Below are 27,783 nucleotides of genomic sequence, written 5' to 3'. Positions count from 1 at the left end.
AGAACAATGAAAAAAGGCAATTGAACCAAGAGATTTTTTTCACCCTGACCTGTGTTTGGATCTAAAGAAGTGAGACAGCTGGAAGAAGAAGGGAATATTGAACAAAAGTTACAAAGAGCTTTTTCTGTGGTAGTGGGGCCTCACTCACAGTCCTGCGTTGCATCAGGTGGAAGGTTCCCACCTTCCCCATGACCAATACTCTCCAGTCTAGAGGCTCAGGATGTGGAGGTTTCAGCATGGTGGGGGTTTCTTTCCCAGCTGGCAAGAACCTGACAAACTCAAGCTTCCAGTGACCGTGGAACTTAGATGGTTTTAAATATTGGTTTAGAAATATTTTATAAATAATGGAAGTCATTTTAAATTGCATTAGAATAAATAAAATATAAAAGCATATGTAAAGAACATAACCAGCCAGGTACAAATCGGTGCATTCTTTTACTTCAATTATTTCAATCCATAAATAAAGATTAGCTTTCAATTCTGCTTTAAATTCTCTTGCCAGAGATGCCTCTGGCAACAGTTCCAGCTTGTTTGCAGGTTTGAATGGAAAGACGGTGTCTTATTCATCTTTGAATCCCATCATAGAGTCTCAAGTAATACTCTGTATATTGTAGAGGGGTCACCGATGTTGAGGTACATACATATTCTTTTTTATCGAATGTTACCTAAGAGACTTTAAAGGAAAGGATTTCTTTATCCAGTAAACACCTCTCAAGTGAAACATTTATCGTATTTCAGGCCTGTGCTAGGTGACAGGTATCCAGAAATGGAAAAGACACATTCCCCCCACCCCCAGGATGTCAGAACCAAGCGAGGGAGACGGATCTGTCTTCCCTGAAATGAATATGGAACTTTTGTATGGCACTAACATCGCCTGAGGAGCAAGACTGAATCTGTGCCGAGTGCTCAAGGAGGAAGTGCCTGTTCTGTTAAAGGATGTTGAAGGAGGGATGGATATTTGCCAGACAAGCAGTGGTGGTCTACACAGGCCGTGTGTCCAGACATTTGTTGAGCATCTATTCTATGCCAAGCATTGTTCCAGGCTTTGGGGATATATGAGTGAAGAAAACCACTGCCCTCATGGAGCTTACATTTTAGCTGTTGATATCTAAACCAACTTCTGAGATCTTCTTAATGGGGCAGAGCTCCCCCCCACACACACACACCTCCAGCACTGTACAGTTTTACGTAGAGAACATTGGTATCTGAGCAGAAATGCACGGTGGGTTCCGTATATGATCTGGTCTAGTTATAGCTACTTGTGCTGAATCTCTCCAACTCTCTATTGTATCTATCTAAAGAAAAAAACCAAAACAAAAGCATACTTTTTGCTGACTGCGACTCTTGACTACAGCTGTTCTCTGCGGTTCAGACCTCTGCACTTTCCTTAAAGCTGTTTCCACATGCTGTTAACACCCAAGACAGCACAGCTGGCCCTGCCTTCCCCTGCTGCTTTTCTCCGTGCTGTACTTTTGCTTCTCCTTCTATTCTTCATTCTTCACATATGTCATGGCAAAGATTGCTTCAAGTGCACCTTACATTGTCAGAGAAGATCCTTCCCCAATGTTTATTTTCAGTTGGTCTTTATAGCATAAGCTAGTGAGATCACTCTTTTGAAACCAGGGGCTTCCAATAAAGGTGTCATGAAGTGAAATGCAAGAATGACAAAGTGAATGGCAAAGCGATTGTGTGGAAAGATAGAAGGAGGTCATGGGAGAGAGGCAAGTAAGTGCACATGCAGGGTGAGGGCAGTGGGAGGCTGGATGAGATGAGAGTAAAATGCCTACAGGATGAGGGCAACGAGAAAGATATTTTTTAAAGTCCTTGAATGTGCCTTATTCATGAATGAAGATGGGTTGTAAACTGGGTGCTCCCATCTGATTATTATAAAGGATTTTTCAGCATGAGATTTTTTACTTCCTTCATTTTGAAAATATTTTTGAAATGTACAACTAAACCAAGCACACACATAATTCCCTGTGCTTTTTTGTTTTTCTTTCCTAAAACACGTCTTTATGGACTTGGTCCGTGAATTCAAAATTTTCTGCATCCCATTTTCATAGTGAAGATTTTCATAGTGAAGCCCAGCTGGGAAGTGTGCCTGTGGCAGCAAAAGCGAAATGCTCATGCAAATGAAAAGTATTCCTTTAATAATGTGTCCTTTTATCTTTATACTCTCTCCCAGCCAAACCGGGAAGTTGTATAGCTTTGCTTAAATGCCCATGGTACATTTACCTGAGCCAAACTTGATTGAAATATATTTCAGCCAGCAAAGTGAAAACGATTAAGCTAGAAATTTTTTGTAATTGCTGACTTATCCCAACTTCCTCAAGTCTTTTTATATTTACCAGCTTTGGGTGATGGTTTGTAGACACACATCCGGCCCCAGGGCCATCAAACTGTCCATTTTGGCAGTCCTGTATTCTAAATATTTGAGAAGATAGTACAGTTTAAATAGATTAAATGGAAGAGCATCAGATGTTTGCACTACTTTTGAGCATATGTTTTATGGTGGGAGCATGATCTCAAGCAGACCCTTATGGGAGCATGTATTGTCCAATATTGGCACCCTTTAAGGAACACACGGTGTCATCTGTGCCTCAGCATTAGGCTCCAGTAGTTTTAAAGTGGTTAATAATATAGAAAACTAGGGAAAATCAGCTGTAACTGGGTGGGGGCAAGGATCTAATTATAAGTCAAAGTGGTCATTATAAATATGTTTGTGTCAGTGTTATATTGGAAAAAAAATACATGTGTTTTCCACTTTTCACTTCAGCACTTTTTGAAATGTGTTGAGTGTGAGTAAGAGTGGATATTAAAATAAGGGTTGCAGAGTCGCCTTGTTGAACTTCTGAACTTCCGCTTTTCTAAGGATTTTAAAGCAGCCTTTCACTGAATGTGTTTGGGAAGCAGCAACCCATTCGTGTTGGTCTTCTGTGGAAAGATCGGAGCATGTGACACGCTGATCCTCACATCAGTGGTGGTTTTCCTTTGATACGTCGATGAGATTGGTCAATGTGTCTATTCCACTCAGATCTCACAAACAAAACAAGATCCCCCCTGCCTCTTTAAACTCATACTGGGTTTTAACTTCCTGGTATCAGGTTTAGTCGAGGCCACTTTATAAATTCCTACCAGAAACACGTAAGCAAAACACACACACACACACACAAAAAAAAAACCAGCAGGTAAAATGTGTAAAGGGTCTACATTAAAAAAAAAAAAATTATTAAAAAATTTTTCATTTGTCTTCTCAAACCTAACTCAAAATACTGGGAAATCATAACAGTGAATTCTAACTGTGCTAATTAACAATAAGAAGGAAAGGAACTATCCAAGAAAAGATCATAGAAAATAACAAGATAATGAGGTAGAGATGGGAGAGTTTTATTTTAAGTATGCTTTACCTCAGGCTATAGATTTGTTCCTCAAAAGTTATTTAGAATCCGTATGTGAAGAAAGTATAAAATTACATGTTTCTATGAGAATTTGCTTCTCAGGAGAAGCTTTCCAAGAAAGCATTTGTTCAAGTGAATAATCACCTCTTAATTGATCTCTTGGAGAATTTTTCGAAGTATGTTTCTTCAGTGGGGGCTTGCCTGCCTTACTGTGTAGTGGTACCTTCACAGGTACTGGGACATTTTAGATCTGGAATGGAAATAGAAATCTACTTGTCTCCATGTTATAGATAATGAAAGTGAGAGCCAGAAAATCAGGTGTCCGGTCACTAGGCAAAGCAAAGGAACCTTTCTCCTTTGTCTTAGACCAGAGCTTAATTTTACTACCGTAACTTAGTTTCCCCCTTTAAAATTTATTTTTATTAAAACCTATTAAAACCATGCAATATCTCTTGGACACAGACCAGATGAAGAGAAGGTACAGCCCACTGTGTTGTCAGTGGGGGTGAACTGTGCAGTCTCTGGGAGACAGTCCACTGGAAGATTTCTGACTTGTGTATTTTACAAAGTCCAGAATTATTTAAATCCAGTCCAGTCTTACCCCATATCTATTCCAGTAACTTAACTTGTGGCTTAGCAGTGTGTGTGTATATGCGCACGAACACCTCATAGCCAAGGTTTGAGGACTTACTATTTATGATCTAATTAATTGTATTCTGCCAAAGTAACTTTTTATTTAAAAAAATAGAATTATTAGAGCTCAATCTTCAGAATAATGAAACACTTGATAGATTTCCATGTAAATCATTTCTTTTAAAGTTTCATGATAGGATGTTGCTCCTTTATTCTATTTGCATAAAATCCGTAACTGAGAGACATTATAATGTAAATATATTTAACATGCTTGCATGCAGACCTAATCTCAGGAGACATAGATCCTAAGTAATTTTCATTCTTTCTTTGACCCTTCATTTCACCTTGGACAAGACATTAACCTTTTTGTTTTGGGATATGTCCATGCATAAAATTAAAATAGGAATGCCAAGAAATTATTTAGGATTTTCATGAATATGCATCTAGTTATATATGAAATATTTTGAGATCTTAGAAAGAAAGAAAATATACTCAAGACATTATTAGAGTTTTTGTTAATGTCACTGAAAGAAAACAGGATCGATAAAATGAATGATAAGGTCAGCATTCATTAAGTCAGTAGCTGTTACTATGATACTCAGAAAAGAGCACTGAACCAAAAATCAGGAATCCTGGATTCTGGATTTGTTGCTGTCACAATAAGTAAAAATGGCTAATCACCTCACCGTTCTGGGTCTCAGTTTTCTTAGCTATAAAGTGAGTGGACTAGCTCATCAGCACCATTATTTCCAGTGCTTAATCAATATCGTTAACAATTTATGGGGCGCTGGGTGGCTCCGTCGTTAGGCGTCTGCCTTTGGCTCAGGTCATGATCCCAGGGTCCTGGGATCGAGCCCTGCATCGGGCTCCCTGCTCCGCGAGGAGCTTGCTTCTCCCTCTCCCACTCTCCCTGTTTGTGTTCCCTCTCTCGCTGTGTCTCTCTCTGTCAAATGGGTAAATAAAATAAAAAAAAATTGTTAACAATTTCTGAAGATCTGCAGTAGTTACTATAGGGCAGTGTTTCTCAAAGTGTGGTTCTTTGACTAGAAGCAGCAGGAGCTTGTTAGAAATGCAAATTCACAGGGCTTACCCTAGATCTACTGCATCAGAACCTCGGCCGGGCCCTGTCGATCTGTTTCACAAGGCTCCAGGTGATTCTGATGCATGCTAAAATTTGAGAATCTCTTAAAATTGTCCTTATTCTTAAGAAACTTGAAATTCAGCACTTTTCAAATCTCCAATTTTCTTGCCAATTTCTAGACATATGGACATACAATCTAATATATATTTATAAATAAAAATATGAAAAAAATAAAATAAATTATGGGCATGTTAAATTGCTAGAACTGAAACCTTTTGAGGTGGTATCTATGCAGCCATGATTTCCCATGGTAAAGTGTTGCCCAAGGCACGAAGAATATATATTAGGTCAAGCTTGTATGACAGTGCCTGACTACCAAAATGCATGATCATTTCATATGTGTGCTTATCAAATACAACTTGTTTTTACTTAGCACAGATATTCTTGTTCTAAGATGTAAAAACAAAGATTCTGAAATTATGCCCGGAATTTTAATTTTAAAATTTACATTATGTTTATGTATGAGCATCAGGCACGTAACCTGACGTTCAAATCTTCTCTGTATAATTTTTTTATTACTCTCATTCTAAAACTCGTGTGCAATTTCAAAAGAAACTTACAGTTGGCTGTTTAGAATGCAAATATTGTTATAATATGCACCTGAGCTTTGAAACATCACTCAATTGCAGTTAAAATTTTGTGGGCAAGTGAAGAGCACTGAGGGGGAAAACCTCAAAGCCGTATATCTTCACCTATACGTGAAAGACATCTGTTGATAACGGGACATCTATTTTAGTTCTCATATGAGAGATGAAAAACAGAGCTATAAAACTGTTTTTAGTATTGTTTTAGAGCTGTAGTCGGCTCGGGAAAAGCGACGAGAATTCGGGTAGCATTTTCTTCCAAAAAAGTTTTATCAAGAGCGTTAAGTTTATTTGGAGATGTATAACTTAATGAGGCTACGTGACAAATATGCTCTCCTGTATGAAATCAGTGACTTATACCAACTGGAATATGAAATGATAGCCTGGTGCCAACACCGTGATCACCCTGGGGAGGAGTGCCTTGCTCAGTGCTGCGCCCCTTTCCTGCGGCCCGTGAGCCCTTGGAGTTGTTAGCGCTAGTGCTAACTAAATGTAAACACCTTTACTTTCCAGCTGCCGCTAATTGGTTTGGGAATATTTATGTAAGTGTTGATTTTCAGGCTAAAAATAGTGCAGTGATGTTTAAATCCAACTCATTCTGGCTGTCAGAAATGCTCCCGTGATCCTGAAAGTGTTGCTAAAAATGTTCACTTTTTCAAAATTGTAGTAATTAAACTTGTCTGTTGTGAGAGCCACATATGATATGTTCCCTGCTCCGATAAAAGATACAGGACAAGCTTCTTCAAGGCCTCTCCTGGGTTGGCCAGACACCACCTCCTGCTGAACTTTACCAGAGAGCAAAGAATTGTAATCTGGGCAAAAGGCGGAGACAAAAGAAAATTTTGAAGTTGCTCTAGATCCTCATATTTGAGGCAGTGGATCGCATCTGGCTATTTTAAGTTAACAGTAAAAATAGAAATTATAATAGTTTTATTAATACAATTAAGCATAGAGCTTCCCAGACCGTTGACTTTTTTAGAGGCAACTTTGGGGACTTGAAATCGTGTAATGAATATTTCTCAAGTCTAAAGTTGAAGAAATATCGTGTCTGTTCCACATCATTTGTTTGTACCTCTAGCTCTTCATCGTCAGATTATTTTTGCCCCTTTACTTCCCAACTAAAAAGTCAGATTTCATAGATTGTTCTCAAAGTTACTTAAATAAGCTATGAGGGGGGGAAAAATTCATTTTTAGATACGTGTGATTTCATGACTCTTCACCATGTTATTTAGTGAAGGAAAAGCCTAAGCGCCCCTAAATTATTGCTTGTCAGGTATCTTGTAATTTTTGGAAAAAGTGATTTTATGGACCCTGTCAAGAAAGAAGTTGCTGTTGTTTCTAAGTCTGGAAGCACTGCACTGCTCCCGTGTTGTTGAAGTCAATTTGGAATTGGCTTTGCGTCCTTGCAGGATGCCTTGAGCATCTGTCTGCCTGCCCCGTCTCTAGAGAATAGCAGAGAATTCTGTTGTTGCAATATATAGGAATGATTTTGGCAAGTGACACACACTGCCCATTAGTTGAGATGATAAACTCTAGCCACTGCCCTTTTTGATAACTATGGCGAAGCAAAGACTTTTCAATGCTCCTTTTAAAATAGTGGGACTCTTGTCTCAGAGAAGTCTGTGAACGTGTGTGTTCTTTTTTAAGTCTGTCGTTATTGACATGATTGCTATAAAACCGTAGTCAGTTCAGAATTATCCTTGAGCAGAGATTCACATTGCAATTGGCCCAATATTGCTTTCAAATTCTAATTGACGTTTCCATATACTTAGAGCATTAAGTATGTTGTTGACATAAATAGAACTTTTACTTACCATCTAACTGGAACTAGAAAAAAGTTATTTTAACCTTGTAGAATGTTGATTTGAACCAGAAAGTGTGCTATTTTCTTATCTTAGCAAGGGATCAGCAAGAAAATTCCACTTGGAGTAGGAAGCAAAGAGGCAAAAATAGTTAACACTTTATAATATATATCCCAGTTTTTTCTTTGACATTCTGAGGACATATATCCATGAAGAATTACAGAACCAAAAAGAATATTTAATTCAACTGATAGCCACTGTTAACTGTTCATGGATGCAAAGCCTTTATATTGTTAGGCTGCTAATACTCTCTAAGCTGATGTCCAATTCAAGTGATTCTTACCAAAATCCGGCTGGCTTTTTTTTTTTTCTTCTTGCAGAACTTGATGTTCTGATTCTAAAATTTGTTTGAAAATGCAAGGGACTCAGAAGAGACAAAACAAACTTAGAAGAGAACAAATGTGGAGAATTTGCACTTCCTGATTTCAAAACTTAGTACAAAACTAAATACTCAAGACTGGGCAGTACTGGCATAAGGATAAGTATGTAGATAAGTGGAATACAGTTGAGAGTCCAGAAATGAACCCTTACATTTTTGTTCAGTTGAGTTTTGATAAGGGTGTTAAGACAACTCATTGGGGAAAGAATTATCTTTATGACAAATGGTAATACTATGTACAAACACTAACTCAAAATAGTTATATGTCTAAATATAAGAGCTAACCTTATAAAGCATTTAGAAGAATATAGGAGTAAATCTTTGTGACCATGTATTAGGCAATGTTTCTTTGATACAACACCAGAAAGCACTAACAACAAAAGAAAAAAAATAAATTGAGCTTCATTAAAATTAAGAACTTTTGCGCTTCAAAGGGCATGTGGAGAAATTTCAAGAAGTGTCTCCCACAGAAAGGGAGGAAATATTTGCAAATCATGTATCTAAAGAATCTGTATACCGAATATTTAAGGAACTCTTACAATTCAATAATAAAAAAAATAATTAGATATTTCTTCAAAGAAGATCTGCAAGTGTCCAGTAATCACATGAGAAGATATTCAGCATCATTAGTCATTAGAGAAATTCAAATCCTTAGTCATTGGGGATATGCAAAAAGAAAACCACTTCACACACACCATGATGGCTAAAATTTTAAAAAAAGGAAAATTAAAAGTGCAATAAGGCGAGGATTCAGAGAAATTCATACCTTCATATATTGCTGATGGGAATGTAAAATCGTGCAACACTATGGAAATACTATAGCAGTTCCTCAAAATGTTACACAGAGTTCCCATATGGCCCAGCACCCCTACGTAGATCTCAAAGAGAAATGAAGACATAAATGCCCACAAGAACTTGTCCTTCTTAGCAGCATTTATCTCACAATTGAACATTATTTCAAATGTTTGTAGCAACATTATTTATAATCAGAAAAAGTGGAAAAAACCCAAGTGCCTGTCAAGTGATGAATAGGTAAACAAAATGTGGTCTATCCATATGAGGGAATATTATTTAGCCCTAAAATGCATGAACTACTGATATATACTACAACATGAATGAGCCTACAACATGAATGAGCCTTGAGAACCTCGTACTCAGTGATAACAGCCACGTATCTTGTGATTCCGTTTGTATAAAATGTTCATGATAGGTAAATTCTTAGAGACAAAAAGTAAATTAATGATTGCCAGCAGGGGTGTGGGGGTGGGCAGGCAGAATAGGAGTGATGGCTAATGGGTGTGGGGGTCTCTTTTTGAGATTTTGAAATTGTTCTAAAATTAGATAGTGCTGATGATTGCAAAATTCTGTAGATCAACTAAAATAGACTGAATTGTACTTTTTAAAAGGGCAAATTTAATGTTATGTGAATTATATCGTAATAAAATTTTTATAAGAAAAATAAAATAGTGGGTCTTAAAGCCCCAGTCATGCCTCTGATTGAAGTTGCTGCCCTGTTGACATCTTGATATGTTGCTACCTCATGAGAGATTCTACCCCAGAACTCGCCCGTGTAAGCTACTTGTAAATATTTGACTCACAGAAACTCTGAGAGACAATAGGCTTTTTTAATCCATGTAATTTGGGGGTAATTTATTACACAGCATTAGGAAGCTAATACAATGCCATTCTGCTCGTGCATTCATTAACATCCCCTCAGTGAGCTCTGTGTGTTGGGTACTTAATAGAGGACTAGACATGCCCTAGACATGCCCTTACCCTTCCTAGAACTCCCTCTTGTGTAAGAGAGACAGGGAAGAACGTGCAAATGTTCTGACATGGGCACTAGTCATGAGTTCAAGTATTTTGTTAAATTACCTACCTAAGTATTTTTGTAAGCTGCCCAGCCCTGTCTCTTTTCTCTGTAAGCATAGATCAAGTCCTTCATAATAGTAGGGATGTTTAAAAGCTTTCAAAGACATTCATCTTTTAAGATTTGGTGCCTTAAACTAAAACATATTCTTTGACCTTTTAGATCTTCTTCCCTTTCTTTATCCCCTCTGGAAGGGTGAAAACAAACTTTTAGAAAAAGAAATCAAGTGTAGACCAAGTCCCTCACAAAAGCCAGAACCCCTATGTGAAATGTTGCTACTCCGTCTAAAAGTGAAATACATTTTTAAAATCATTTCACACTGGCAAACTGCTTGAATTGTGAGTCCAGTGCCTTGTTTTCTTCAAGATATTAACCTAATTCCTTTATGCCCCACCTCTTAACTGATGTATTGTCTTTTTTTGTTGTTGAAATAATGCTTTTAGATCCATGGATGCTCTGTTTACAGGTGTGGTGCTTGACAATGGGTCTTTTTCCATGTGGTTTGTTGACTTGATGAAACCTGAGTCCACAAGTAACACGGTTTATGACTTTGCTTCTGAAGAGTAGTATATCTGCAGAATCCCTCTGTTCAAGTGCAGTTCCAAAGCCTACCAGAAATCTGATGCCTTACAAATGAGATTCTAAATCAAGCTTGCTTTATAGAACCCATTCTATGTAACATCCAACTCAACGTGGCCACTGTCTTGGAGTGCTTGCCTCCTCTGGCCCTCTTAGCTCTCTGTAGTGGAAGAGTGCCTACCATTTTAGAAATTAAATGGTTAATTTTAGTTTCCCTCTGCTGAAGATCATTCTCAGAATGAAAGTCTTATGACAGAGTAAGACCTCCAGATTTCTTTTCCCGCCCTAGTCCTGTTACACTTCTGAAAGGAATGACCTTGCCAGGCAACCTTTTTTTTTTTTTCATGGATTTTGCTTTCTTTATGTTTTTAGTGTCACCACGGGGTGCAAGCAAGTACAGTACATTAAAGTTAATACATCACCACCTGTCAGTGGCACCTTCCCTTTGGTACCCCCTTTCCTTGCTGATTTAAAACACTCAGTCCCAAAAGCTTATGGTTGAATAGCAGGAAGCTAAATGATGTATTCCAAAGCTCTTAACATATTGCCTTGTGTAAATGGCCCATTTGAGTATTTCAGAAGCCAAACAGGAGAGAAGAGAACATTGAAAGCACTGAAAAGATTAACACCTGTTTCCAGTCTTCAAAGAAATTGGAGCATACTATATATATCGAGAGTAAAACCACTTGCTGTTTCACGTTGAGACATTTTATTCAAATTCTCAGTTCGATATGCATAGCATCCACATGCTTATGGGTTTGTTTGACTACAGGATTCCACACAGAACTTAGAAGATGGAGAAGTTATGAATGGTGTACAGACAGAACCACTGACGTCGCCAAAAACCAAGGATGCATTGAGGTATTCTCTTTATGTGAATAAGACTATTTTAGTTATTACAGGATAATGTTTCTTTAATAGTTTGTAGTTGTTTTTATTTTATAGGGAAGGTCAGGATAGGTAGAAGAATGGAGTGAAACCTGTCCCAGTTCTAAAATTAATTAGTCACTCTTTTATTTTCTTTTTTGATAGAAGAATTTCCTGACAACATATATAAATGAGCCTCCAAGTCTTTCAACTCTTCTGCAACCTGGATTTCTTAATTGCTTTTTTTCTCTTTGAACAACAGTTTAAAGTGAATTTTCAGAGTTCATTGTGGTTGACTGTTCTACTTTGACATTAGCTCTTTGAATATTTCTCTGCATTCTGTTTTAACCATCTTGCAATATTTTACTCAATGTACATAAAATGAATCCAGTCTATCACCTAGGATTTTTCATGGTTTTAATGTAAGTAACTCATTATATTAAGTCATTTGCTCTCATTTTCTGTAATACTTACTTTGTTCTGCACTAATTTCCAGTTCTGCCTTAGCTACTACACAGGTTCCATTCCTAGTTTGGCTGCTTGCTAGTTCTATGAGCTTAGGTAAGTTATTCATCTCTCTTTGCCTTAGTTTCTGGTCTGTACAACAGAAATAGTGGTAAACCCTTCTTCAGAGGGTTGGTATGAAGATTAAATGAATTCATGTATGTAAAGCACTTTGAACAGTGCCTGGGCCAGAGTAAGTCATGGGGATGGTTGCTGCCATTGGCTACCACTGTATTGTCCTCATCGAGATGATGGTGATGTGTGATGATGATGATGATACCACCACCACCACCACCACCACCACTCTTACCATCATTTTTTCTAAGTTGCTTCAAATTTTGCACTAGAAAAGTAATTCCATGTTTAATAGATTGTTGGCTTCAGCACTCAGAGGTGATGCTTCTAAGGTTGATGGTCATCCATTCATTTCTTTACTCAACATATTCTTTTCATTCAGTCCAATTACTAACAGTTGCCACACATTTTGCATAGAATCAGCTTTTTAAAAAAATATGTGATCATCCTTTACCACATTGATTTACTGTGTGGACTTCCCTCACACAATTTATAGCCACATGATATAGGTGCTCTATTTAGATTCTATTGCTCTGATGAATGAGATGCACAATATTAAAAATTTGGTCAAGAAAACCTTCTGGGCACTGTCTTTTTAGAAGCTTGATAAGATTATTTTTGGAGGTAGGCATAATGAACATATACTCTTCTTCTGTTTGCCTTTAATTTCATTTTTTTCAGTGTTAGCTTTTTGAAAAGTTTGCTGGCATCTTGGCTAAATGTTCTGTGGATAGACATCATTGAGTGAACCATTGTTTGATTTATGGCTACATGAACAAATGAACTAAACTTTCTCCAGATACAAAGAATTGAGAGGAATGGAGTATAGGAATTAAAAAAATTTTAATTAAAATATATGTGTGTACATGTATAATTTCTGCAAGAGTTTTATCATCACATTTAATAGGCTAATAAATTGCAATTCAGAGCAATTAAGTAACTTGTAGAGACCCAATCTGCATCCACTACTCTTGTCTCCAAATCCTTCGACTCCAGTGTTATCTGTTGTGTACACCTTCCTTTATCCTTTGGTATTTTATTTCATGCTAAGGAACTTCATATAGTGAGCACCAGTTTGGAGAAATTAGCTGAAATCAGGTTGAGGCCAAGTTCAGAAAGTAGAGTAAGTGCAGACTCCCAGCACTTGCAGGCTCTTGGGTACAGGGGGGATGAGAAGGATCTTAAGAGCATAGCATGCATAGCCAGCAGCAGGAAGCTTGGCGATTACAATTCCAGGAAAAGAAATGGGTTCTAGCTGGCATGGGGTAATGAAGAAACAAATGAAGAGAAATTAGGAAGCCACTTAGGGCTGAGTTATGTGGTCATCATTCTCCTGGGGCAGGGAAGGCATGCTATCCCACAGAGCTTGGCCCAAGAATATGACTTTGGGCTCACTTCGATGTAGGTGGCATAGAAGCTCAGCACATTATTTGCAGAGTCCATCTCAAAATGTTTTGAAACTTATTCCTGTATTTTAATCCCCATAGTCATTTTTTCAAGCCTTCATTACTTCTCAGACTATTATAGTAACCTACTGTCTCTTCTCTTGACTATCAATCTCTTTATCCTAACTGATCTCATGTATCGCTGCTAGGTAAAAATTTCTTAAACCACAGCGTTCAACAAACCATTCTTTCATTCCAATTGAATTTTGTTAAATCCTCGGTTTGAACACTACCTATGTAACCATAGACTAATTATTTAACCTCTTTAATTTTTTTAATATGGAAAATGGGTATCATGATCACACAGATTATTGTGAAGATTAAATGAGATTTATCACAGGCAGTTGCACTTAGCACAATACTAAATGAATGGTTGGATAAATATTAGTTGCTACTGCAGTTATGATTAGTACACATACCACAGTTTATTGTAACTATCATTCTCCCATATAAGACTATGAATCCTCCAAAGGATTCCTGACATGTCATACAGATATACGAGCAGCATATTTGTTCAGTGAATGGTTAAAACACATTGCTCCATAAATCATAAGCATACCTATTAGCTGCTTACCCAGTATTAACACATTTTTATTTAAAGAAAAATAACCATAAGAGGAGGTTCTCCAAATAGTCTTACAATATGTATCTCTTATGAAGCACTACTCAATTTACCTTGATCTTAAGATGATGAAGCAAAAGGTTTCTATTGGGTGTTTTGTTTTTTTTTTTAACTACACTTTAAGCTTCTCTTTCTTCCTTCCTTCCTCCCTCCCTCCCTCCCTTCCTCTCTCCCCCCTTTCTTTCTTTCTTTCTTGAAGGTGGGGGCAAAGAGGGGTAGAGGGAGAGGGATAATCTTAAGCAGGCTCCACTCCCAGCGTGGAGCCCCATGCGGGGCTTGATCTCACAACCCTGAGATCATGACTTAAGCTGAAATCAAGAGTTGGACGCTTAACTGTCTGAGCCAGCCAGGTGCTCTACAGCTTCTGTTTCAACAGCAAGCAGTACAGGCAAAAGACCTTCACCTCATCCCTAAGTTCAACTTCATTCCTGACCTCAGCCTATTCCTTGACACATCTCCAAATTGGCCTTCTCCATACTTACCTCTTCTCCCATGCTTATAATGGCCATCAAGTTTTATTTTTTTTTGCCTCTGATAGCCATTCATTTGGCAAACTATTGGGAGAGTCCATGTCAAAAAAAAAAATCCCTTAAACCTTTCCCCAGGTATTCATGTTTTATTCCTGTAATTATTGCTAAAGCCCTATTACCTCTCCAATTATTGCAATAATTTACGAATTCCTGTCTCAGGGACCAATCTCTATCTTGTCTTACTCTTTTCTAATCAATCCCACATATCACTGCCAGATAAATATTTCTAAACCACAGCATTTATCACCCCACTCCTTAGTGCCAACACCTTTAATGACTCCATTTTCTACAAAACTAAGTGCTTTTTTTCTTCAGTGTGGAATTTGACGTATCACTCTGAGATTTGATCTCAAGCTGATGGTTCAACCTTCTCTTCTCAGTATCTCCCCATCTTTCCCTTCCTTTCTCCCTGCTCACTAGCCTCTTTCTTTAATATCACAGCCAGTCTGTGTGTCCACAAACCATCCTGGTTCAGTGTCTCTCAGTGCAGACTGTGTTCTTTCATCTGCTTGCCCCTCTGTCCCCTCTCCTACTTTTTCTGATTGAAGATCCATTTGCTGTTCTTTTTTTTTAAGATTTTATTTATTTATTTGACAGAGAGACAGAGAGAGAGGGAACACAAGCAGGGGGAGTGGGAGAGGGAGAAGTGGGCTTCCCACTGAGCAGGGAGCCTGATGCCAGGCTCGACCCCAGGACTCTGGGACCATGATCTGAGCCGAAGGCAGATGCTTAATGACTGAGCCACCCAGGCACCCCTCCATTTGCCCTTCTCACTTCCATCTAAAATCCTCCTTCAGGAAGATTTTCCTGATCCCAGCTTTCCTTCCTGATCCTGTACTAATTTCTTCTGAGCCTCATCAGAAAGTGCCTCTACCTTGAAACTCCTGTGAAAGTATCTTAAAACTCCTGCTCTAGAATACAATAAATTCGAATGTGAGTCCTGACCTTACCTTGTAGAAATGGTGTGAGGTTTGGCGATTTATTTCACCTTCCTAAGTATCAGTTTACTCATCCGTAAAATGGGTCTGATATGTTTACTCTATACTTCTGGTAAGAATTCATGGTATAATGCTAGAAGGCCATTAACACACTGCCTCCTAAATAATAGCTTATAATCACTGAAAATATACTACGATTACTACTGCCATCCCATTGCTTTGTATTATTCTCTGTTACCTGTCTTAACTTCCCCTCTAGATTGAGAACTCCTCAGACATTGGCCTCTGTGTTTTCCTTGTAGAACTTCCTCATTGGAACTACTCAATTAATATACATTGAATTCAGGTATATTAAATGAATCCCACCACCATCAATAACAGGTTTTTTGTTAGGTTTTTACTCAGTATATTTGCATCAACAAGACCTCACAATCAAGCATACTTCCATGCCATCAATAAACTCTTCTGGGAGGTCTCTAGTCAGTCCATCTCTCACACTGTTCCATATGACAGACCTGTGCATTAATGCCTGAAGACCCCCAGCTAAAACCTTCTCTCCATTTATTACCCATCAGCTTCTCTACGGCAGCCGTCTAATCATGAAGAAAACATGTTCCTCAACCCTACAGGACTTGAGGATATTTTTAAAAGTCTCACTGAGGAAATCAGTTGAGAAAAAAAATGGAAAGTTTGAGATGATTTCCTTTTAATCCATAAACTCTTTCCCTCAAAAAGTTCTAATAATCCTAATAGCTGATAGTTATTGAACCTTTTGTATACACCAGATATTGTATGTATGATGTACATGTTATGTCCTCTAATTGTTTTTAAACCAACAGTTCTATTAGGAATTTATCTTAATTTCCCCATTGTCCAAATAAGGAAACTAATACTTTTGGTCTTCATTTAAATGATTATTCAGATATCTGACTCAAAGGCACCGCTAAGATACACTGTTTCTCTAATTTCATAAGTTAATCATGATTTTCTTCCGAAACGAGATGTCCTCCACCAACCTGCCCTGAGTCCTCTGTCTCTTACCCTAAATGAGGAGCTTGTGACTGAGTTTAATAATCTCAATGTTAAAAATGCTGTCCATTTGCCTCGTGTGAGGAATTGGACCTGCAGCTGTCTGCAGCTCTTATATTCTGTCCCTCAGGCTTCATGTGTTTCTTCTGGATGGAGCCAAATGAAGCACTTGGCCATGGAGTTCCTGCAGAGTAGCTGTTCATGACAAGCTCACTTTTAACGTTTTATTCTGTACCTTCACCCCGAGTTTTGTCTAAAATCTTAGATAGGTAGCAGCTGGTCCCAGGAATTACTTGAATCAGTGTTGTCAGTTGCATCTTAGGACATTAGCTTGAGTAGTACTGTTGGACCTAATGTTCTGTGACTGTCCGCTTTGGTTTTCCCGTTGTATAAAGTCAGCTGTTTTGATCTTAGTAACACTTTCAGCTTTTCTTTGTGTAGTTAAAGTATTTTCCCTTTACCCCACATTTCACTTTTTGTCTGTTTTTCACAAGTAGCTGCCGATCCCTTTTTCTTTCCACTGCTAGAATATCCTCTCCACCCGCTTCTCTAAATTTTCCATTCTCAGTCTGCCTCCAAAACATAAATTAATGTGTGCATAGCCTGCTCACTGGTCGCTGAAACTTACTCTGCACTTGGACTAAACAAATGGCATTCATAGTGTATTTCCACATCTTAGTAAAATCTCACTTTGTACGTATTCAAATGATTGTGTCCAACACTACTTGTTGTGTTTATCTTTCATGAAGGATGTGTATATATATATATATATACATACAGAGATTTCTACAGAATTCCATCAGGTATATGGAATGTAAAAGTTCTCCCCCCCCTTTTAAAATAAGTAAAAATATACAGTCTATGAGGTTTCCTTTTTCAAAAGCTTTTCTTTCCGTCTTGAAATAATGAATAACATTTTATAAAGAACATGGTAAAACATAGCCTGTATAAAACTTGTAATATTTGGGGGCGCCTGGGTGGCTCAGTCGTTAAGCGTCTGCCTTCGGCTCAGGTCATGATCCCACAGTCCTGGGATCGAGCCCCGCATCGAGCTCCCTGCTCCGTGGGAGGTCTGCTTCTCCCTCTCCCACTCCCCCTGCTTGTGTTCCCTCTCTCACTGTGTCTCTCTGTCAAATAAATAAATAAAATCTTTATAAAGAAAAATTCTGTAGTGTTTGTCTATATTAAATAGATTTATTTCTCTATAACTGCCTACATGTTATAATCTACAAAATCAAAAATCTTTTACGCTTTTTTTCTGGGATAATATTTTTATGATAGTAATTTAGCATTTGTCACATGTCTTTCTAGCCAAAGAATTGTGACTGCCATGTATATAGATAGCATAAGAGTTTATTCTTTTTTTAAATTTTATTATGTTATGTTAGTCACCATACATTACAGCATTAGTTTTTCATGTAGTGTTCCATGATTCATTGTTTGCGTATAACACCCAGTGCTCCATTCAATATGTGCCCTCCTTAATACCCATCACCGGGCTAACCCATCCTCTAAAACCCTCACTTTGTTTCTCAGAGTCCATAGTCTCTCATGGTTCGTCCCCCCTCTGATTCCCCCCCCTTCATTTTTCCCTTTCTACTATCTTCTTCTTCTTCTTCTTTTTTCTTTTTATTTTTTTTTACCATATAATGTATTATTTGTTTCAGAGGTACAGGTCTGTGATTCATCAGTCTTACACAATTCACAGCGCTCACCATAGCACATACCCTCCCCAATGTCCATCACCCAGCCACCCCATCCCTCCCACCCCCACCACTCCAGCAACCCTCAGTTTGTTTCCTGATATTAAGAATTCCTCATATCAGTGAGATCATATGATACTTGTCTTTCTCTGACTGACTTATTCATAGTTTATTCTGAGGTCTTGAAAAAGAGAATCTTATAAAGTATAAATGAACCTTTAAACTGCATCCCCAAGAAAGGTCGTAGTGTTTTGAAACAAGATTGATTGCTTTAACAAATTATAAGATTTACTTCATTAAGTGAGTGTAAAAATAAAAGATTGATAGTTCCTAAAGAGTATGTATCTGTATAATACATAGAATTTATTATGTTTTACAGGAAAGGTTTTGAGTTGGGTAAAGAAATATTTGCAAAATAGACAAAAAAAAATTCCATAAAGCCATCCTAAAAATTCTTAAGCTGAAATCTTGAACTCTATACTAAACACTTATCTTCCAAAATCCTCTGTATAATACGTATGAGTGCTATCTATCAGCATGTGGATATTTAATACATTTATTAGGAAAGATTTGTGTTATGCTCTAAGTGTAAAACTATAAAAATACATTGTAAAGGTAGAGATAACAAAGTTTTAATGATTAAACAAGATTTTCATCTTTGTTTTTAAAAGTCTTTAAAACAGTACCGTAACCCTAGAATGTAATGCTCTGGGTTTAGTCTTTCTCAAATAGCTACGAATGTACTATAAATCTGTTATTATATAAAAATTATTGCTTTGTGGTCCATTAAGAGCTATAAAACTTTCTCCACCCATCAGACAGTTTATATTCAGGATGTATAATGCATAACTATCTATAGTATTTAATGTATATATTCATATAATATCTGTATTCTCACACAGAAAGTGTCAAGAAGAATCTATTTTATCCCGTGATATTATCACTCTAAGATCTGTTTTATTTCAGACTTTTTTACCCCAGGCGTCTGATATAACCTGCTTGACTGAACAAGTTTTAAATATATCAGCAATATCTGAGCAAAACTCATTTGAAATTTATTATCAGATTTGAAATTCCATCATAGTTTACAAATGTTAGAAACTGACATGCTCTTTTTTACAGTTCTTAATGATAATAAGTTTGCAATGAAAACACATTAAAAATAAGCCCAGTCCACTGATGAGAATATATTTGATGTATTTATTTTAGATTGCTGATAATTCAGAGAGTACTACACGCAGAGTGAATTCATCAGGCATTTTGCTTTCTTATGCTCTTCTCAACTTTCTAGCAAGGAGCCAAAATTTTACTGTTTTCAATTTGGAACAGAAAAGCATTTGTAGCAGCTGTAGCTCTTAATTTGACATCTAGTTTCAGGTCATTTTCATGTAAATAGGAAATAATAGAGACCTGCTTACAATTTCCATAACAGGGATGTTTGCTTCAACTTTATCATTTTTCTTCTGGCAATTTTATTTTCTCTCTGTGGGATTTAAAGGAGCCAATAATTGTTCATGGTAATTATTTTTCATCTTTATAAAAACTTGTTAGTTCCACTCTTTATTACTCAAAGTTTCCCAATATCTTGTATATTTCAGTCATACACACTATCCATTAATGTTTCTAGCTCATCCTTTCCTTAATCTGGAGTAGGTTAGGCAGGTCAGGCTTTCTATTTCTTTCTGTAATACATTTTCTCCAGGCTTTACTTCTTTTTCTACCTCTAAAAAAAAGAGGAGGTGAAAATTTAGAATTGTTCCATTGTATACAACCGATGCCTTATTGAAAGGCAAGTCTGAGTTCTGATTTATAATGCTCCGAACATGCCCATATGTATTACCAACTGGGGCTTCACTGTTGTAAAATGTAATTCTGTGCTTTTTCTAACAAATACATATTTTATTTCAATTTTTCTGTTCTGAGCGGGGGGAAGCCTACTTTATGCTTAAGCATAGTTAAGCTTAGTTCCATGTATTTTATCATCTGCACAGTAATTGTCAAGTGTGTCTCAATGGGGAGAAATTTCATTTTTGTATATATCCTTTTAAATATGTTGATTTATGCAGATTAAGTTAAGTAGGAAGTTATTTTTGTGGGTCGTTATTTCCATTTGTTTCACTTCTGGGGAAAAAAAAAATAAGAAATCAGTCTTTTAAACATTTTATTTCCTGGATCTTGTGAACATACCAGCAAATCATGTACTCATTTGATTTCATCTCTGCTGTTGAATTTACAGTAGTTGATATAATCTTAGGGTTTTGTTTTTTGTTTTGTTTTGTTTTAAGCAGAGACTTATTTGTGCTCTTACTTTTTTCTGCCCCAGTGATATGACAAGAACAGTGGAGATTTCTGGGGAAGGAGGCCCCTTGGGAATACATGTAGTGCCCTTCTTTTCATCTCTGAGTGGAAGGTAAGATGTTTTCTTTATATCAGACGCTCATGCTAATGAAAAACTTGACTTCAGCTCATTTTCCCAAACATATTTCAGGAGAGGATTAAATGTGTATCTCTGTTATTCAGACAGACACCTCAGTATATACTTCTGTTGGCCACTTAAGTGTTAGAAACAAAGTCATTTAGTGGAAAAGCAAAAGTATCAATCACAATTTCTGCATTTATAATTAATTATGAAGTATTGTCATTTTTTAAAAAAAGATTTGAGAGAGAGAGAACAAGCAGGGGAGGGAAAGTAGGAGAAGGAGCAGGAGGAAACAGATTCCCCATTGAGTGGCGAGCCAGACATGGGGCTCGATCTCACGACCCTGAGATCATGAGCTGAGCCGAAATCAAGAATTGGATACTTAACTGACTGAGCCACCCAGGTGCCCCTGAAGTATTTTCTTAAAGTGTTCTTGTCAGTGACATGTAGTAAACAGAATCCTTGAGAAGGATTTTAACATACTGTTAGACAAATATTACAACAGAATTTTTTAATGTTCCAAAATACACTTCAAAAAGTGAATATAGTAATCCAAACTGATATTTCCTGACTCTGCTCAGGTATATGGAACTTAGGATAATAAATATTCTAGCACTGTAAGTAGCTTTATCAGAAGCTATATGTTTTCATGATTTTAACTATAATAGTAAAATACCATTGTGCTTTTTTTTCCAAAATAAAAGGTAATCAATTAAAAACAGTATACCACCTCCTTTTAAAATTTTAAAGATATTTTATTGCTAAATCCACAGTGACAAATGGTAATTTAGATGTCAGCATTTCTTGAAATTCATGTCCACCTAACTGGATATAAAAGTTGTTTTACTGTTGGAAATTAAAGTTTGTGCCTGAGAGTTAACATTAGTACTATTATAACAACTTTACAAAACTCGTATTAGATATTGTGTCACTGCTCAATAAGATGACTGCCTTCAGCACTAGATTGATACTGAAAAGCGCTATCTTAAAAGGGCTTTTCTTAAAATCAGTTTCTCACTCATGATATGATTTTAATTAATTTGCTAACTTTATTTTTCTTATATTAAGTGCATCACTGAAAATTTCAGGCAGAATACCTTATTTTAGCTTAAGAGATCAAAGTCCAGAAAAGCCCATTGATTTTTTTTTTTCAAGGTCACACAAAATCCAGATCCAATCCCCCTTACTCCATTGCTCTTTCTAGAGCAAAAATCTCCCAAAGGTTATATAGTATTAATTTACTGGTTCAGAATATTTATTCAATTCAGTCTGCCACATAGCGGGAAGAGCAGATTTAGTCATGATATTTTGGTTGGCATCATTTTCAGCAGGTAGCCATCTGCTACCTGTAATTGCAAAGTCATCACCTTTTTTTTACAGATAACATCTGATGCCAAGCTCTTGCTGGAATGAATGTTCTCTAAAAAGAAATGAACTGAAAAGCCAGTGGCTCTTATTGTTTCATTTCCTGTATGTGTTAATAAGCGTGTTTATAAATGTTATGGGTTATGGCCCAGGACAAGCTGAGGTTGTTTTTGATAGACAGGAAGAGTATTTACCCAGTTGTCATGAGAAATTCTAATGGCTTTTGGCAGAAGTGTACTGATAGAGCTTTGTGAAATACCAGAGTGGTTGAATTACCAGGCCCTTTAGTTTAATGAAGCCGGAATAGAACACAAGATCATCCCAATTTCCAAAACATGAAGAAATGTACAATGTGACAGTCGCCATACTTCATTTTCAATAGTTTGGAAAACAAGCTGACCCTGTAGACCAGAAAGCACCTTCTCTTACATCAAATGAGAGAAACACACTAAAATGTATTGATTTCTTCCCTTCTCCTTCCTGGTTCTGATTTCTAGCATAAGCCTTGAAGAATAGAAAAAATGTTAGACTTGGATTCAGAACAATTGGATTTGAATCTCAGTGTTCTCTTTTATAACGTTGAGCAAGTCCCCTAAACTTGCCTCTTGTGAATACCTACTTCACATCAAGTTTGTAGGGATTAAATGACATTAAAAATGTGAAAACTCCTTGTAAAGCACACAACGTATGAATGTGTAAATTTTCAGTATTATTAATATTATGGCTAAAACAAAGAAGCCTGGTTCAGAAATGAATTTTTATAAGTTCATGGTCAGCTGTTCAGTAATGTGATGAAATAGATGTATAATTTTTTTTGCTATCCATTAGTATTATAGAAAGGAAATTTAATTTAAAAACATAAAAATAATATGGAAGTGGAGACATAAGCCAATAAAAGTTAAGAAGTAATGAGTACAGGCTGAAACAGCAGACTTAACTCAACCCATGTGTTTAGATGCAACTGAGTAGAGAGCGTGTCAGACAAGTGTCTGACTTCATAACGCCATGTGGTTTCAGTGTGTGAGCACGGGGGCTTGGGGGGGTGAGTTAAGATCATAGTGGTATACTTAGTTCTTAATTTCCTTCCATTTATTGGTTTGTGTCATTATTTTAAATTAGAATTTACATTTAATTCTTTACTAAGACTACTGTAATTGACTCCTGCCTCCAATTTATATATATATATATATATATTTTTTTTTTTTAGAAAAATACTGCCACACCTGTTGTTGAATAGGAAATGTAATCTCAGTTAGAACACCCTGACTACAATATAGTGGCTGCTGTACTAGTTAAGGCTTCAGTGGATTCATTAGGTACGACAGTATAGGGTGTTAAATGCCACTTGTATGGAGGCCCCTTGGCTTGCACAGTAAGAAACAAAACAAATATACAAAAAACTGAGTTCCTGCAAGTAAAAAGCAATTTTATATCATTGACTTTAAAAAAAAAATTAAGGTACTTTTGTTTTAGAATTAAAAGCATGAAATCTAACTGTTTTTCAATAAAGATAGCATAATATACCTTAGTTTCCTAGTAAAGACAGCTAAATATGACAGAGAAGAAGGAACGGATGGGTGAGGAATGACACGTAATGCAGGGAGAGGCGATGTTTAGATACAAATGCAAAGCTGGTAGAATGGCCAAGGCCTGTGATGGGAGAGCAGAAGGGGGCAAGGAGTGGGTGGGTTAGTGTCTACATGATTATTAGAAGAAAAAGAAGCAATTCTGTGGGGCAGTGGGTTTCAGCCTCCCTTATCACTGCTCATTAACGTGAATTAACTGGTTCCTCTGAGCCTGTAATTCCTCAACAGCATTAATCTTTAACTCCTAGGGCCTTGGTCCCAGACGAGACCACTACCACAGCCCACCAGTCTGGGGCAGAGAGGAAAATGAGAGATTCTTTTCTGAGCCTTCTCATACTGGTCTGGATGAAATCAAACTGGAGAGAATCCATCCCTCTTTATGGAATAGAGAAGGCAGGAGTGGTTTGTTGCCAGGGACCAAACTAATAAAATCAGTCAGTTTTACATTTTACCAAAATTACCTCTGACACACGGGTTTTACAGTTGAGCTTATTCTGTCAATAAATTTTTCATGGAAAGTTAGGTTATTTAGATCAGTGAGGTTCACATAGCATACTCCAGCTGTAATATGCCAGCTAAATTGCAACCCAGTGGCCTGAAAGTATTAATTCATCTCCCAAAATGTGAAATTAAATCCTAGGGAGTAACATTACATGACTGATGATGTACTGAATTAAATTAAAGGAAGACTTGAATGCTTGTTAAAAAAATATCGCTTACATAAACTAGTTTATAACCACATGTGAGCCTCCTAATGGATCATATTATTGTGAATCCACCGTAACAAAAAAACCCAAAATGTGAACTATTAGAGAGTTGTTTAATTTAGGAAAGAAACACTATTTTGTTCTATTTCTTCTTTCTCCTCTTCTTCTTCTTCTTTTGCATGTCCAATAGCTCAATTTTTAGTATTACGTTATGAGATTAAGGTAGGAATAGTATTTCAAAAATATTAATTTGAATCTCAGATCCTTTATCAAATAGTAGCTTTGGCCCCTTTTCTCTTCCAAGCAGAATATGATCAATTTACTAACCTCTTATAGGCAAGGCAGCCGAACACTGCCCCACATGCTCGTGCCCCTGACCCTGAGCCTTCCCTACCACAGGGGGCGTGACTCACTCTCTCCCGCATCCGCACACTGTATTCATCGGAGCAGAGACCTGAAGACCACCGCAGGTGCCCCTCCTCTTGCCATCTTCAGATGACAGGGGCTCATTAAATGAACAGGGGCCCTGGAGACAGAGGCCCTACTGTGTGGCTTCTCCAAACAGGAAGACGGTTTTCTCCTCACTTTCGTTAGAGACGGCCCTCTCTCCGTGGCTGACCCTGTAATCCACCTGTAAAATGCTCTCATATTTTATTGGGATCAGAGATTTAATACGAAGGGACTGTGTGATAGTGTAGGAGGCCCGTATGCAAAAAAGAATGACAAAGCAGAAAAACAAGAGGCTGAGGAGCAGGAGGTGGCTGTATCTCCCACGCCCAGCAGGTTCCTCTTGGAGGACATATCTGTCTGTCTTATTCTGGGGGCACAGCTAGGACCCCTGACAAGCCACAAGAAGAAGGGAAATCTCTCATATGAGAAATAGCTAGAATATGTACAAGTTTGGGGGTGCCTGGGTGGCTCAGTGAGTTAAGCGTCTGCCTTCGGCTCAGGTCATGGTCCCAGGGTCCTGGGATCAAACCCCACGTTGGGCTCCCTGCTCAGCGGGAAGCCTGCTTCTCCCTCTGCCACTCCCCCTGCTTGTGCTTTCTCTCTCTGTGTGAGTCAAATAAATACATAAAATCTTTAAAATATATATATTATATATATATATATATACAAGTTTGATTTCTTGGTATAGATACTACTAAAGTTTTTGGTGTAAATACTACTAAAATGCAACAGAATCACATGCACACACCAGGAATTTCATTATTGCTGTAGTCTTCCTTCTTCTGCCTTTTTTCTCAACTCCCCCTCTCCTGACTCTCAGTGGCAGCCACAAAGTACCAGGAGCCTCCGGCTGTCCTCTCTGAATCTTGAGTCTTACTGGTTGAAATTGCAGACAGGTCTTCCCCACGCCCTGCCCCCATCATGTCTCTGTCTCCCTCAGAAGCAGTGAGTGGTGGGTATGCTGCTCTAGTCTGATTAGATAAAGTCCAGCAACTCATGTTCAAGGCCCCTCTGCGTGGCTCTGGCTTCCCCAGCCAGTGTGAGCTCCCCACACAAACACACAGAGTTCAGCCTGCCCCCATGTGTATTCTCTCTCTCCTCCTATCCAAATCCTACTCATTCTTTGGATCCAGTGTACATCCCACTTTCTCCCCAGATCTCCCATTCCTCCATCCTGAGCATTGGAAATGCCCCACATGTACTTGATTCAGGGGCACTAACTAAATGGAACGGAGCTGCCTTTTAAACAGCGATATGATCTGTGCTTAAGTATTTGCTTCTTAAAATGCAAATTACTGGAACAGGTAGTAAGATTGCAAAAAACTCTGGTGAGTGTCTACTCCTCTTCCATCATTAAGCTTTAGGTTGTCTCGGGACCCACTCAAACCTATTACAGTCAGCCTGACACCCTTCTCCAAACCAGATACCTCTGGGTCCTCAACTCCATTGAGCTGTGGTGGCCTTTCCCAAGAATATGGCAGGCATGGCAATGGAGGCCTGGCTCATCGGTGTTTATGTGTGTCTGTCTTGAAGGTCTTTTTCTCTTTCACTGGATTTTTTTTTTTTTTTTTTATTAAGGATTTAAACAACAAACAGTTGCCTGAATATAAAGCATAATTTCTTTCATAAATAGAAACCAATACTTATTTCTGAATAGTTGCAAGTGGAGAAAAAAATAGCATATTATTATTCAGTAATTCTGTTTCAACTTAAATTTTGCATTTAGGATTCTAGGACTCTTCATCCGCGGCATTGAAGAAAATAGCAGGTCCAAGCGGGAGGGACTATTTCATGAAAATGAATGTATTGTAAAAATCAACAGCGTGGACCTTGTAGACAAAACCTTTGCTCAGTAAGCATTTTTTTCATTGTTTTATTTACTGTATTGATTCCTAGCATACTTATAATCATTACTAAGCTCTTGATGATCAAAATTGTTGTTAGAATATCTGGTCAGTCCCCTTTGAATGACCCCAGGACATCCATTTTCAAAGGCATCTTAGGTGTTAGCATCTGCAAAGGTGGCCTGCACATGTCTCTGGCGACCCCAAGAATAGGAAACTGAAGAATACAAGCAAGCCTTCCCGCTTGGTTGTCTGTTTGGATCATCCACAGATGGGTTTGTTTTGTTTGGGCTGTGGGTCAGTTAGACTGGTATTTAACGACTCTTTTCACAGACTGTTAGTTCAGCTTATTAATTAACTAGCTTTGTGTCAGCAGTCTTCCTTAAACTAAATGTCTGTGAGAGATGTCTGTGAGGACTCACTGAGTAATAGAAACAAATAAAAAAAAATTAAAATATTCTCCCTCAAGTAATCATTTTTCTGCATGTGCAAATGTTATGGGAATAGGTTCTTATAGCTAAGAATTAGAGTATGCAGCAGTCTGATGCATATTTTTTTAAATGTATGTTGGCATTGCAGTGGGGCTCTAGAACAAGGGAATCAATACTAATTAAGACTCCTTAGTAATGACCACCAGCTTCTCTTGTTTCTGACTCAAACAAGACATCGTATATATTATCTGTAACCATTCTCTGTCGATATTTGTATGTTTGGTTTTTGGGGGGTGTGGGGGGGGAGGGTGAATGGTTGTGGGTGAGAAGGGCTGTGGGCACTGGCTCCTTAAGTGTGGAAAGAAATGAAAACTGAAAAGTCTATTTCTTCAAATAATAATACCACCCTACTTTTTATAAGGACTTGATAGGTATGCAAGGTAGAAACTGAGGCTCATACAAATTCAGTTTGAAGGCAGTATGGAGTAGAAACTGACTCCCAGGGGCGCCTGGGTGGCTCAGTTGGTTAAGCGGCTGCCTTCGGCTCAGGTCATGATCCCAGGGTCCTGGGATCGAGCCCCGCATCGGGCTCCTTGCTCAACGGACAGCCTGCTTCTCCGTCTCCCTCTGCCTGCCTCTCTGCCTACTTGTGCTCTCTATCTCTCTGTCAAATAAATAAATAAAATCTTAAAAAAAAAAAAAAAAAAGAAAGACAGAAACTGACTCCCAGTCAGGGGACTGACCAGAGGAGTTGGGCTGCCTCTGTGGGATCTTCTTGCCCTTCCCCTACCAACATGGAGAGTAAGCAGTTCATTCAGTAAA

The 27,783-nt window shown here is 37.7% G+C and overlaps 1 protein-coding gene across 2 annotated transcripts in view; it reads left to right on the top strand.

Moving 5' to 3' along the window:
- PARD3B (par-3 family cell polarity regulator beta) overlaps positions 1–27,783 on the top strand; it is a 995,632-nt gene that overhangs the window by 520,962 nt on the left and 446,887 nt on the right. For both annotated transcript variants that reach the window (XM_035007317.1, XM_035007318.1), the window contains exons 5-7: positions 11,219–11,307; positions 20,483–20,569; positions 26,413–26,538. In XM_035007317.1, the coding sequence (XP_034863208.1) occupies positions 11,219–11,307; positions 20,483–20,569; positions 26,413–26,538 (302 nt within the window). The remainder of the gene's footprint in view (positions 1–11,218; positions 11,308–20,482; positions 20,570–26,412; positions 26,539–27,783) is intronic.

This window comes from Mirounga leonina, unplaced genomic scaffold (genome assembly GCF_011800145.1).
Source record: "Mirounga leonina isolate KUSES-001 unplaced genomic scaffold, KU_Mleo_1.0 Mir_151, whole genome shotgun sequence".
Lineage (NCBI taxonomy): Eukaryota > Metazoa > Chordata > Mammalia > Carnivora > Phocidae > Mirounga > Mirounga leonina.
This window is presented reverse-complemented; position numbering and strand designations above follow the sequence as displayed.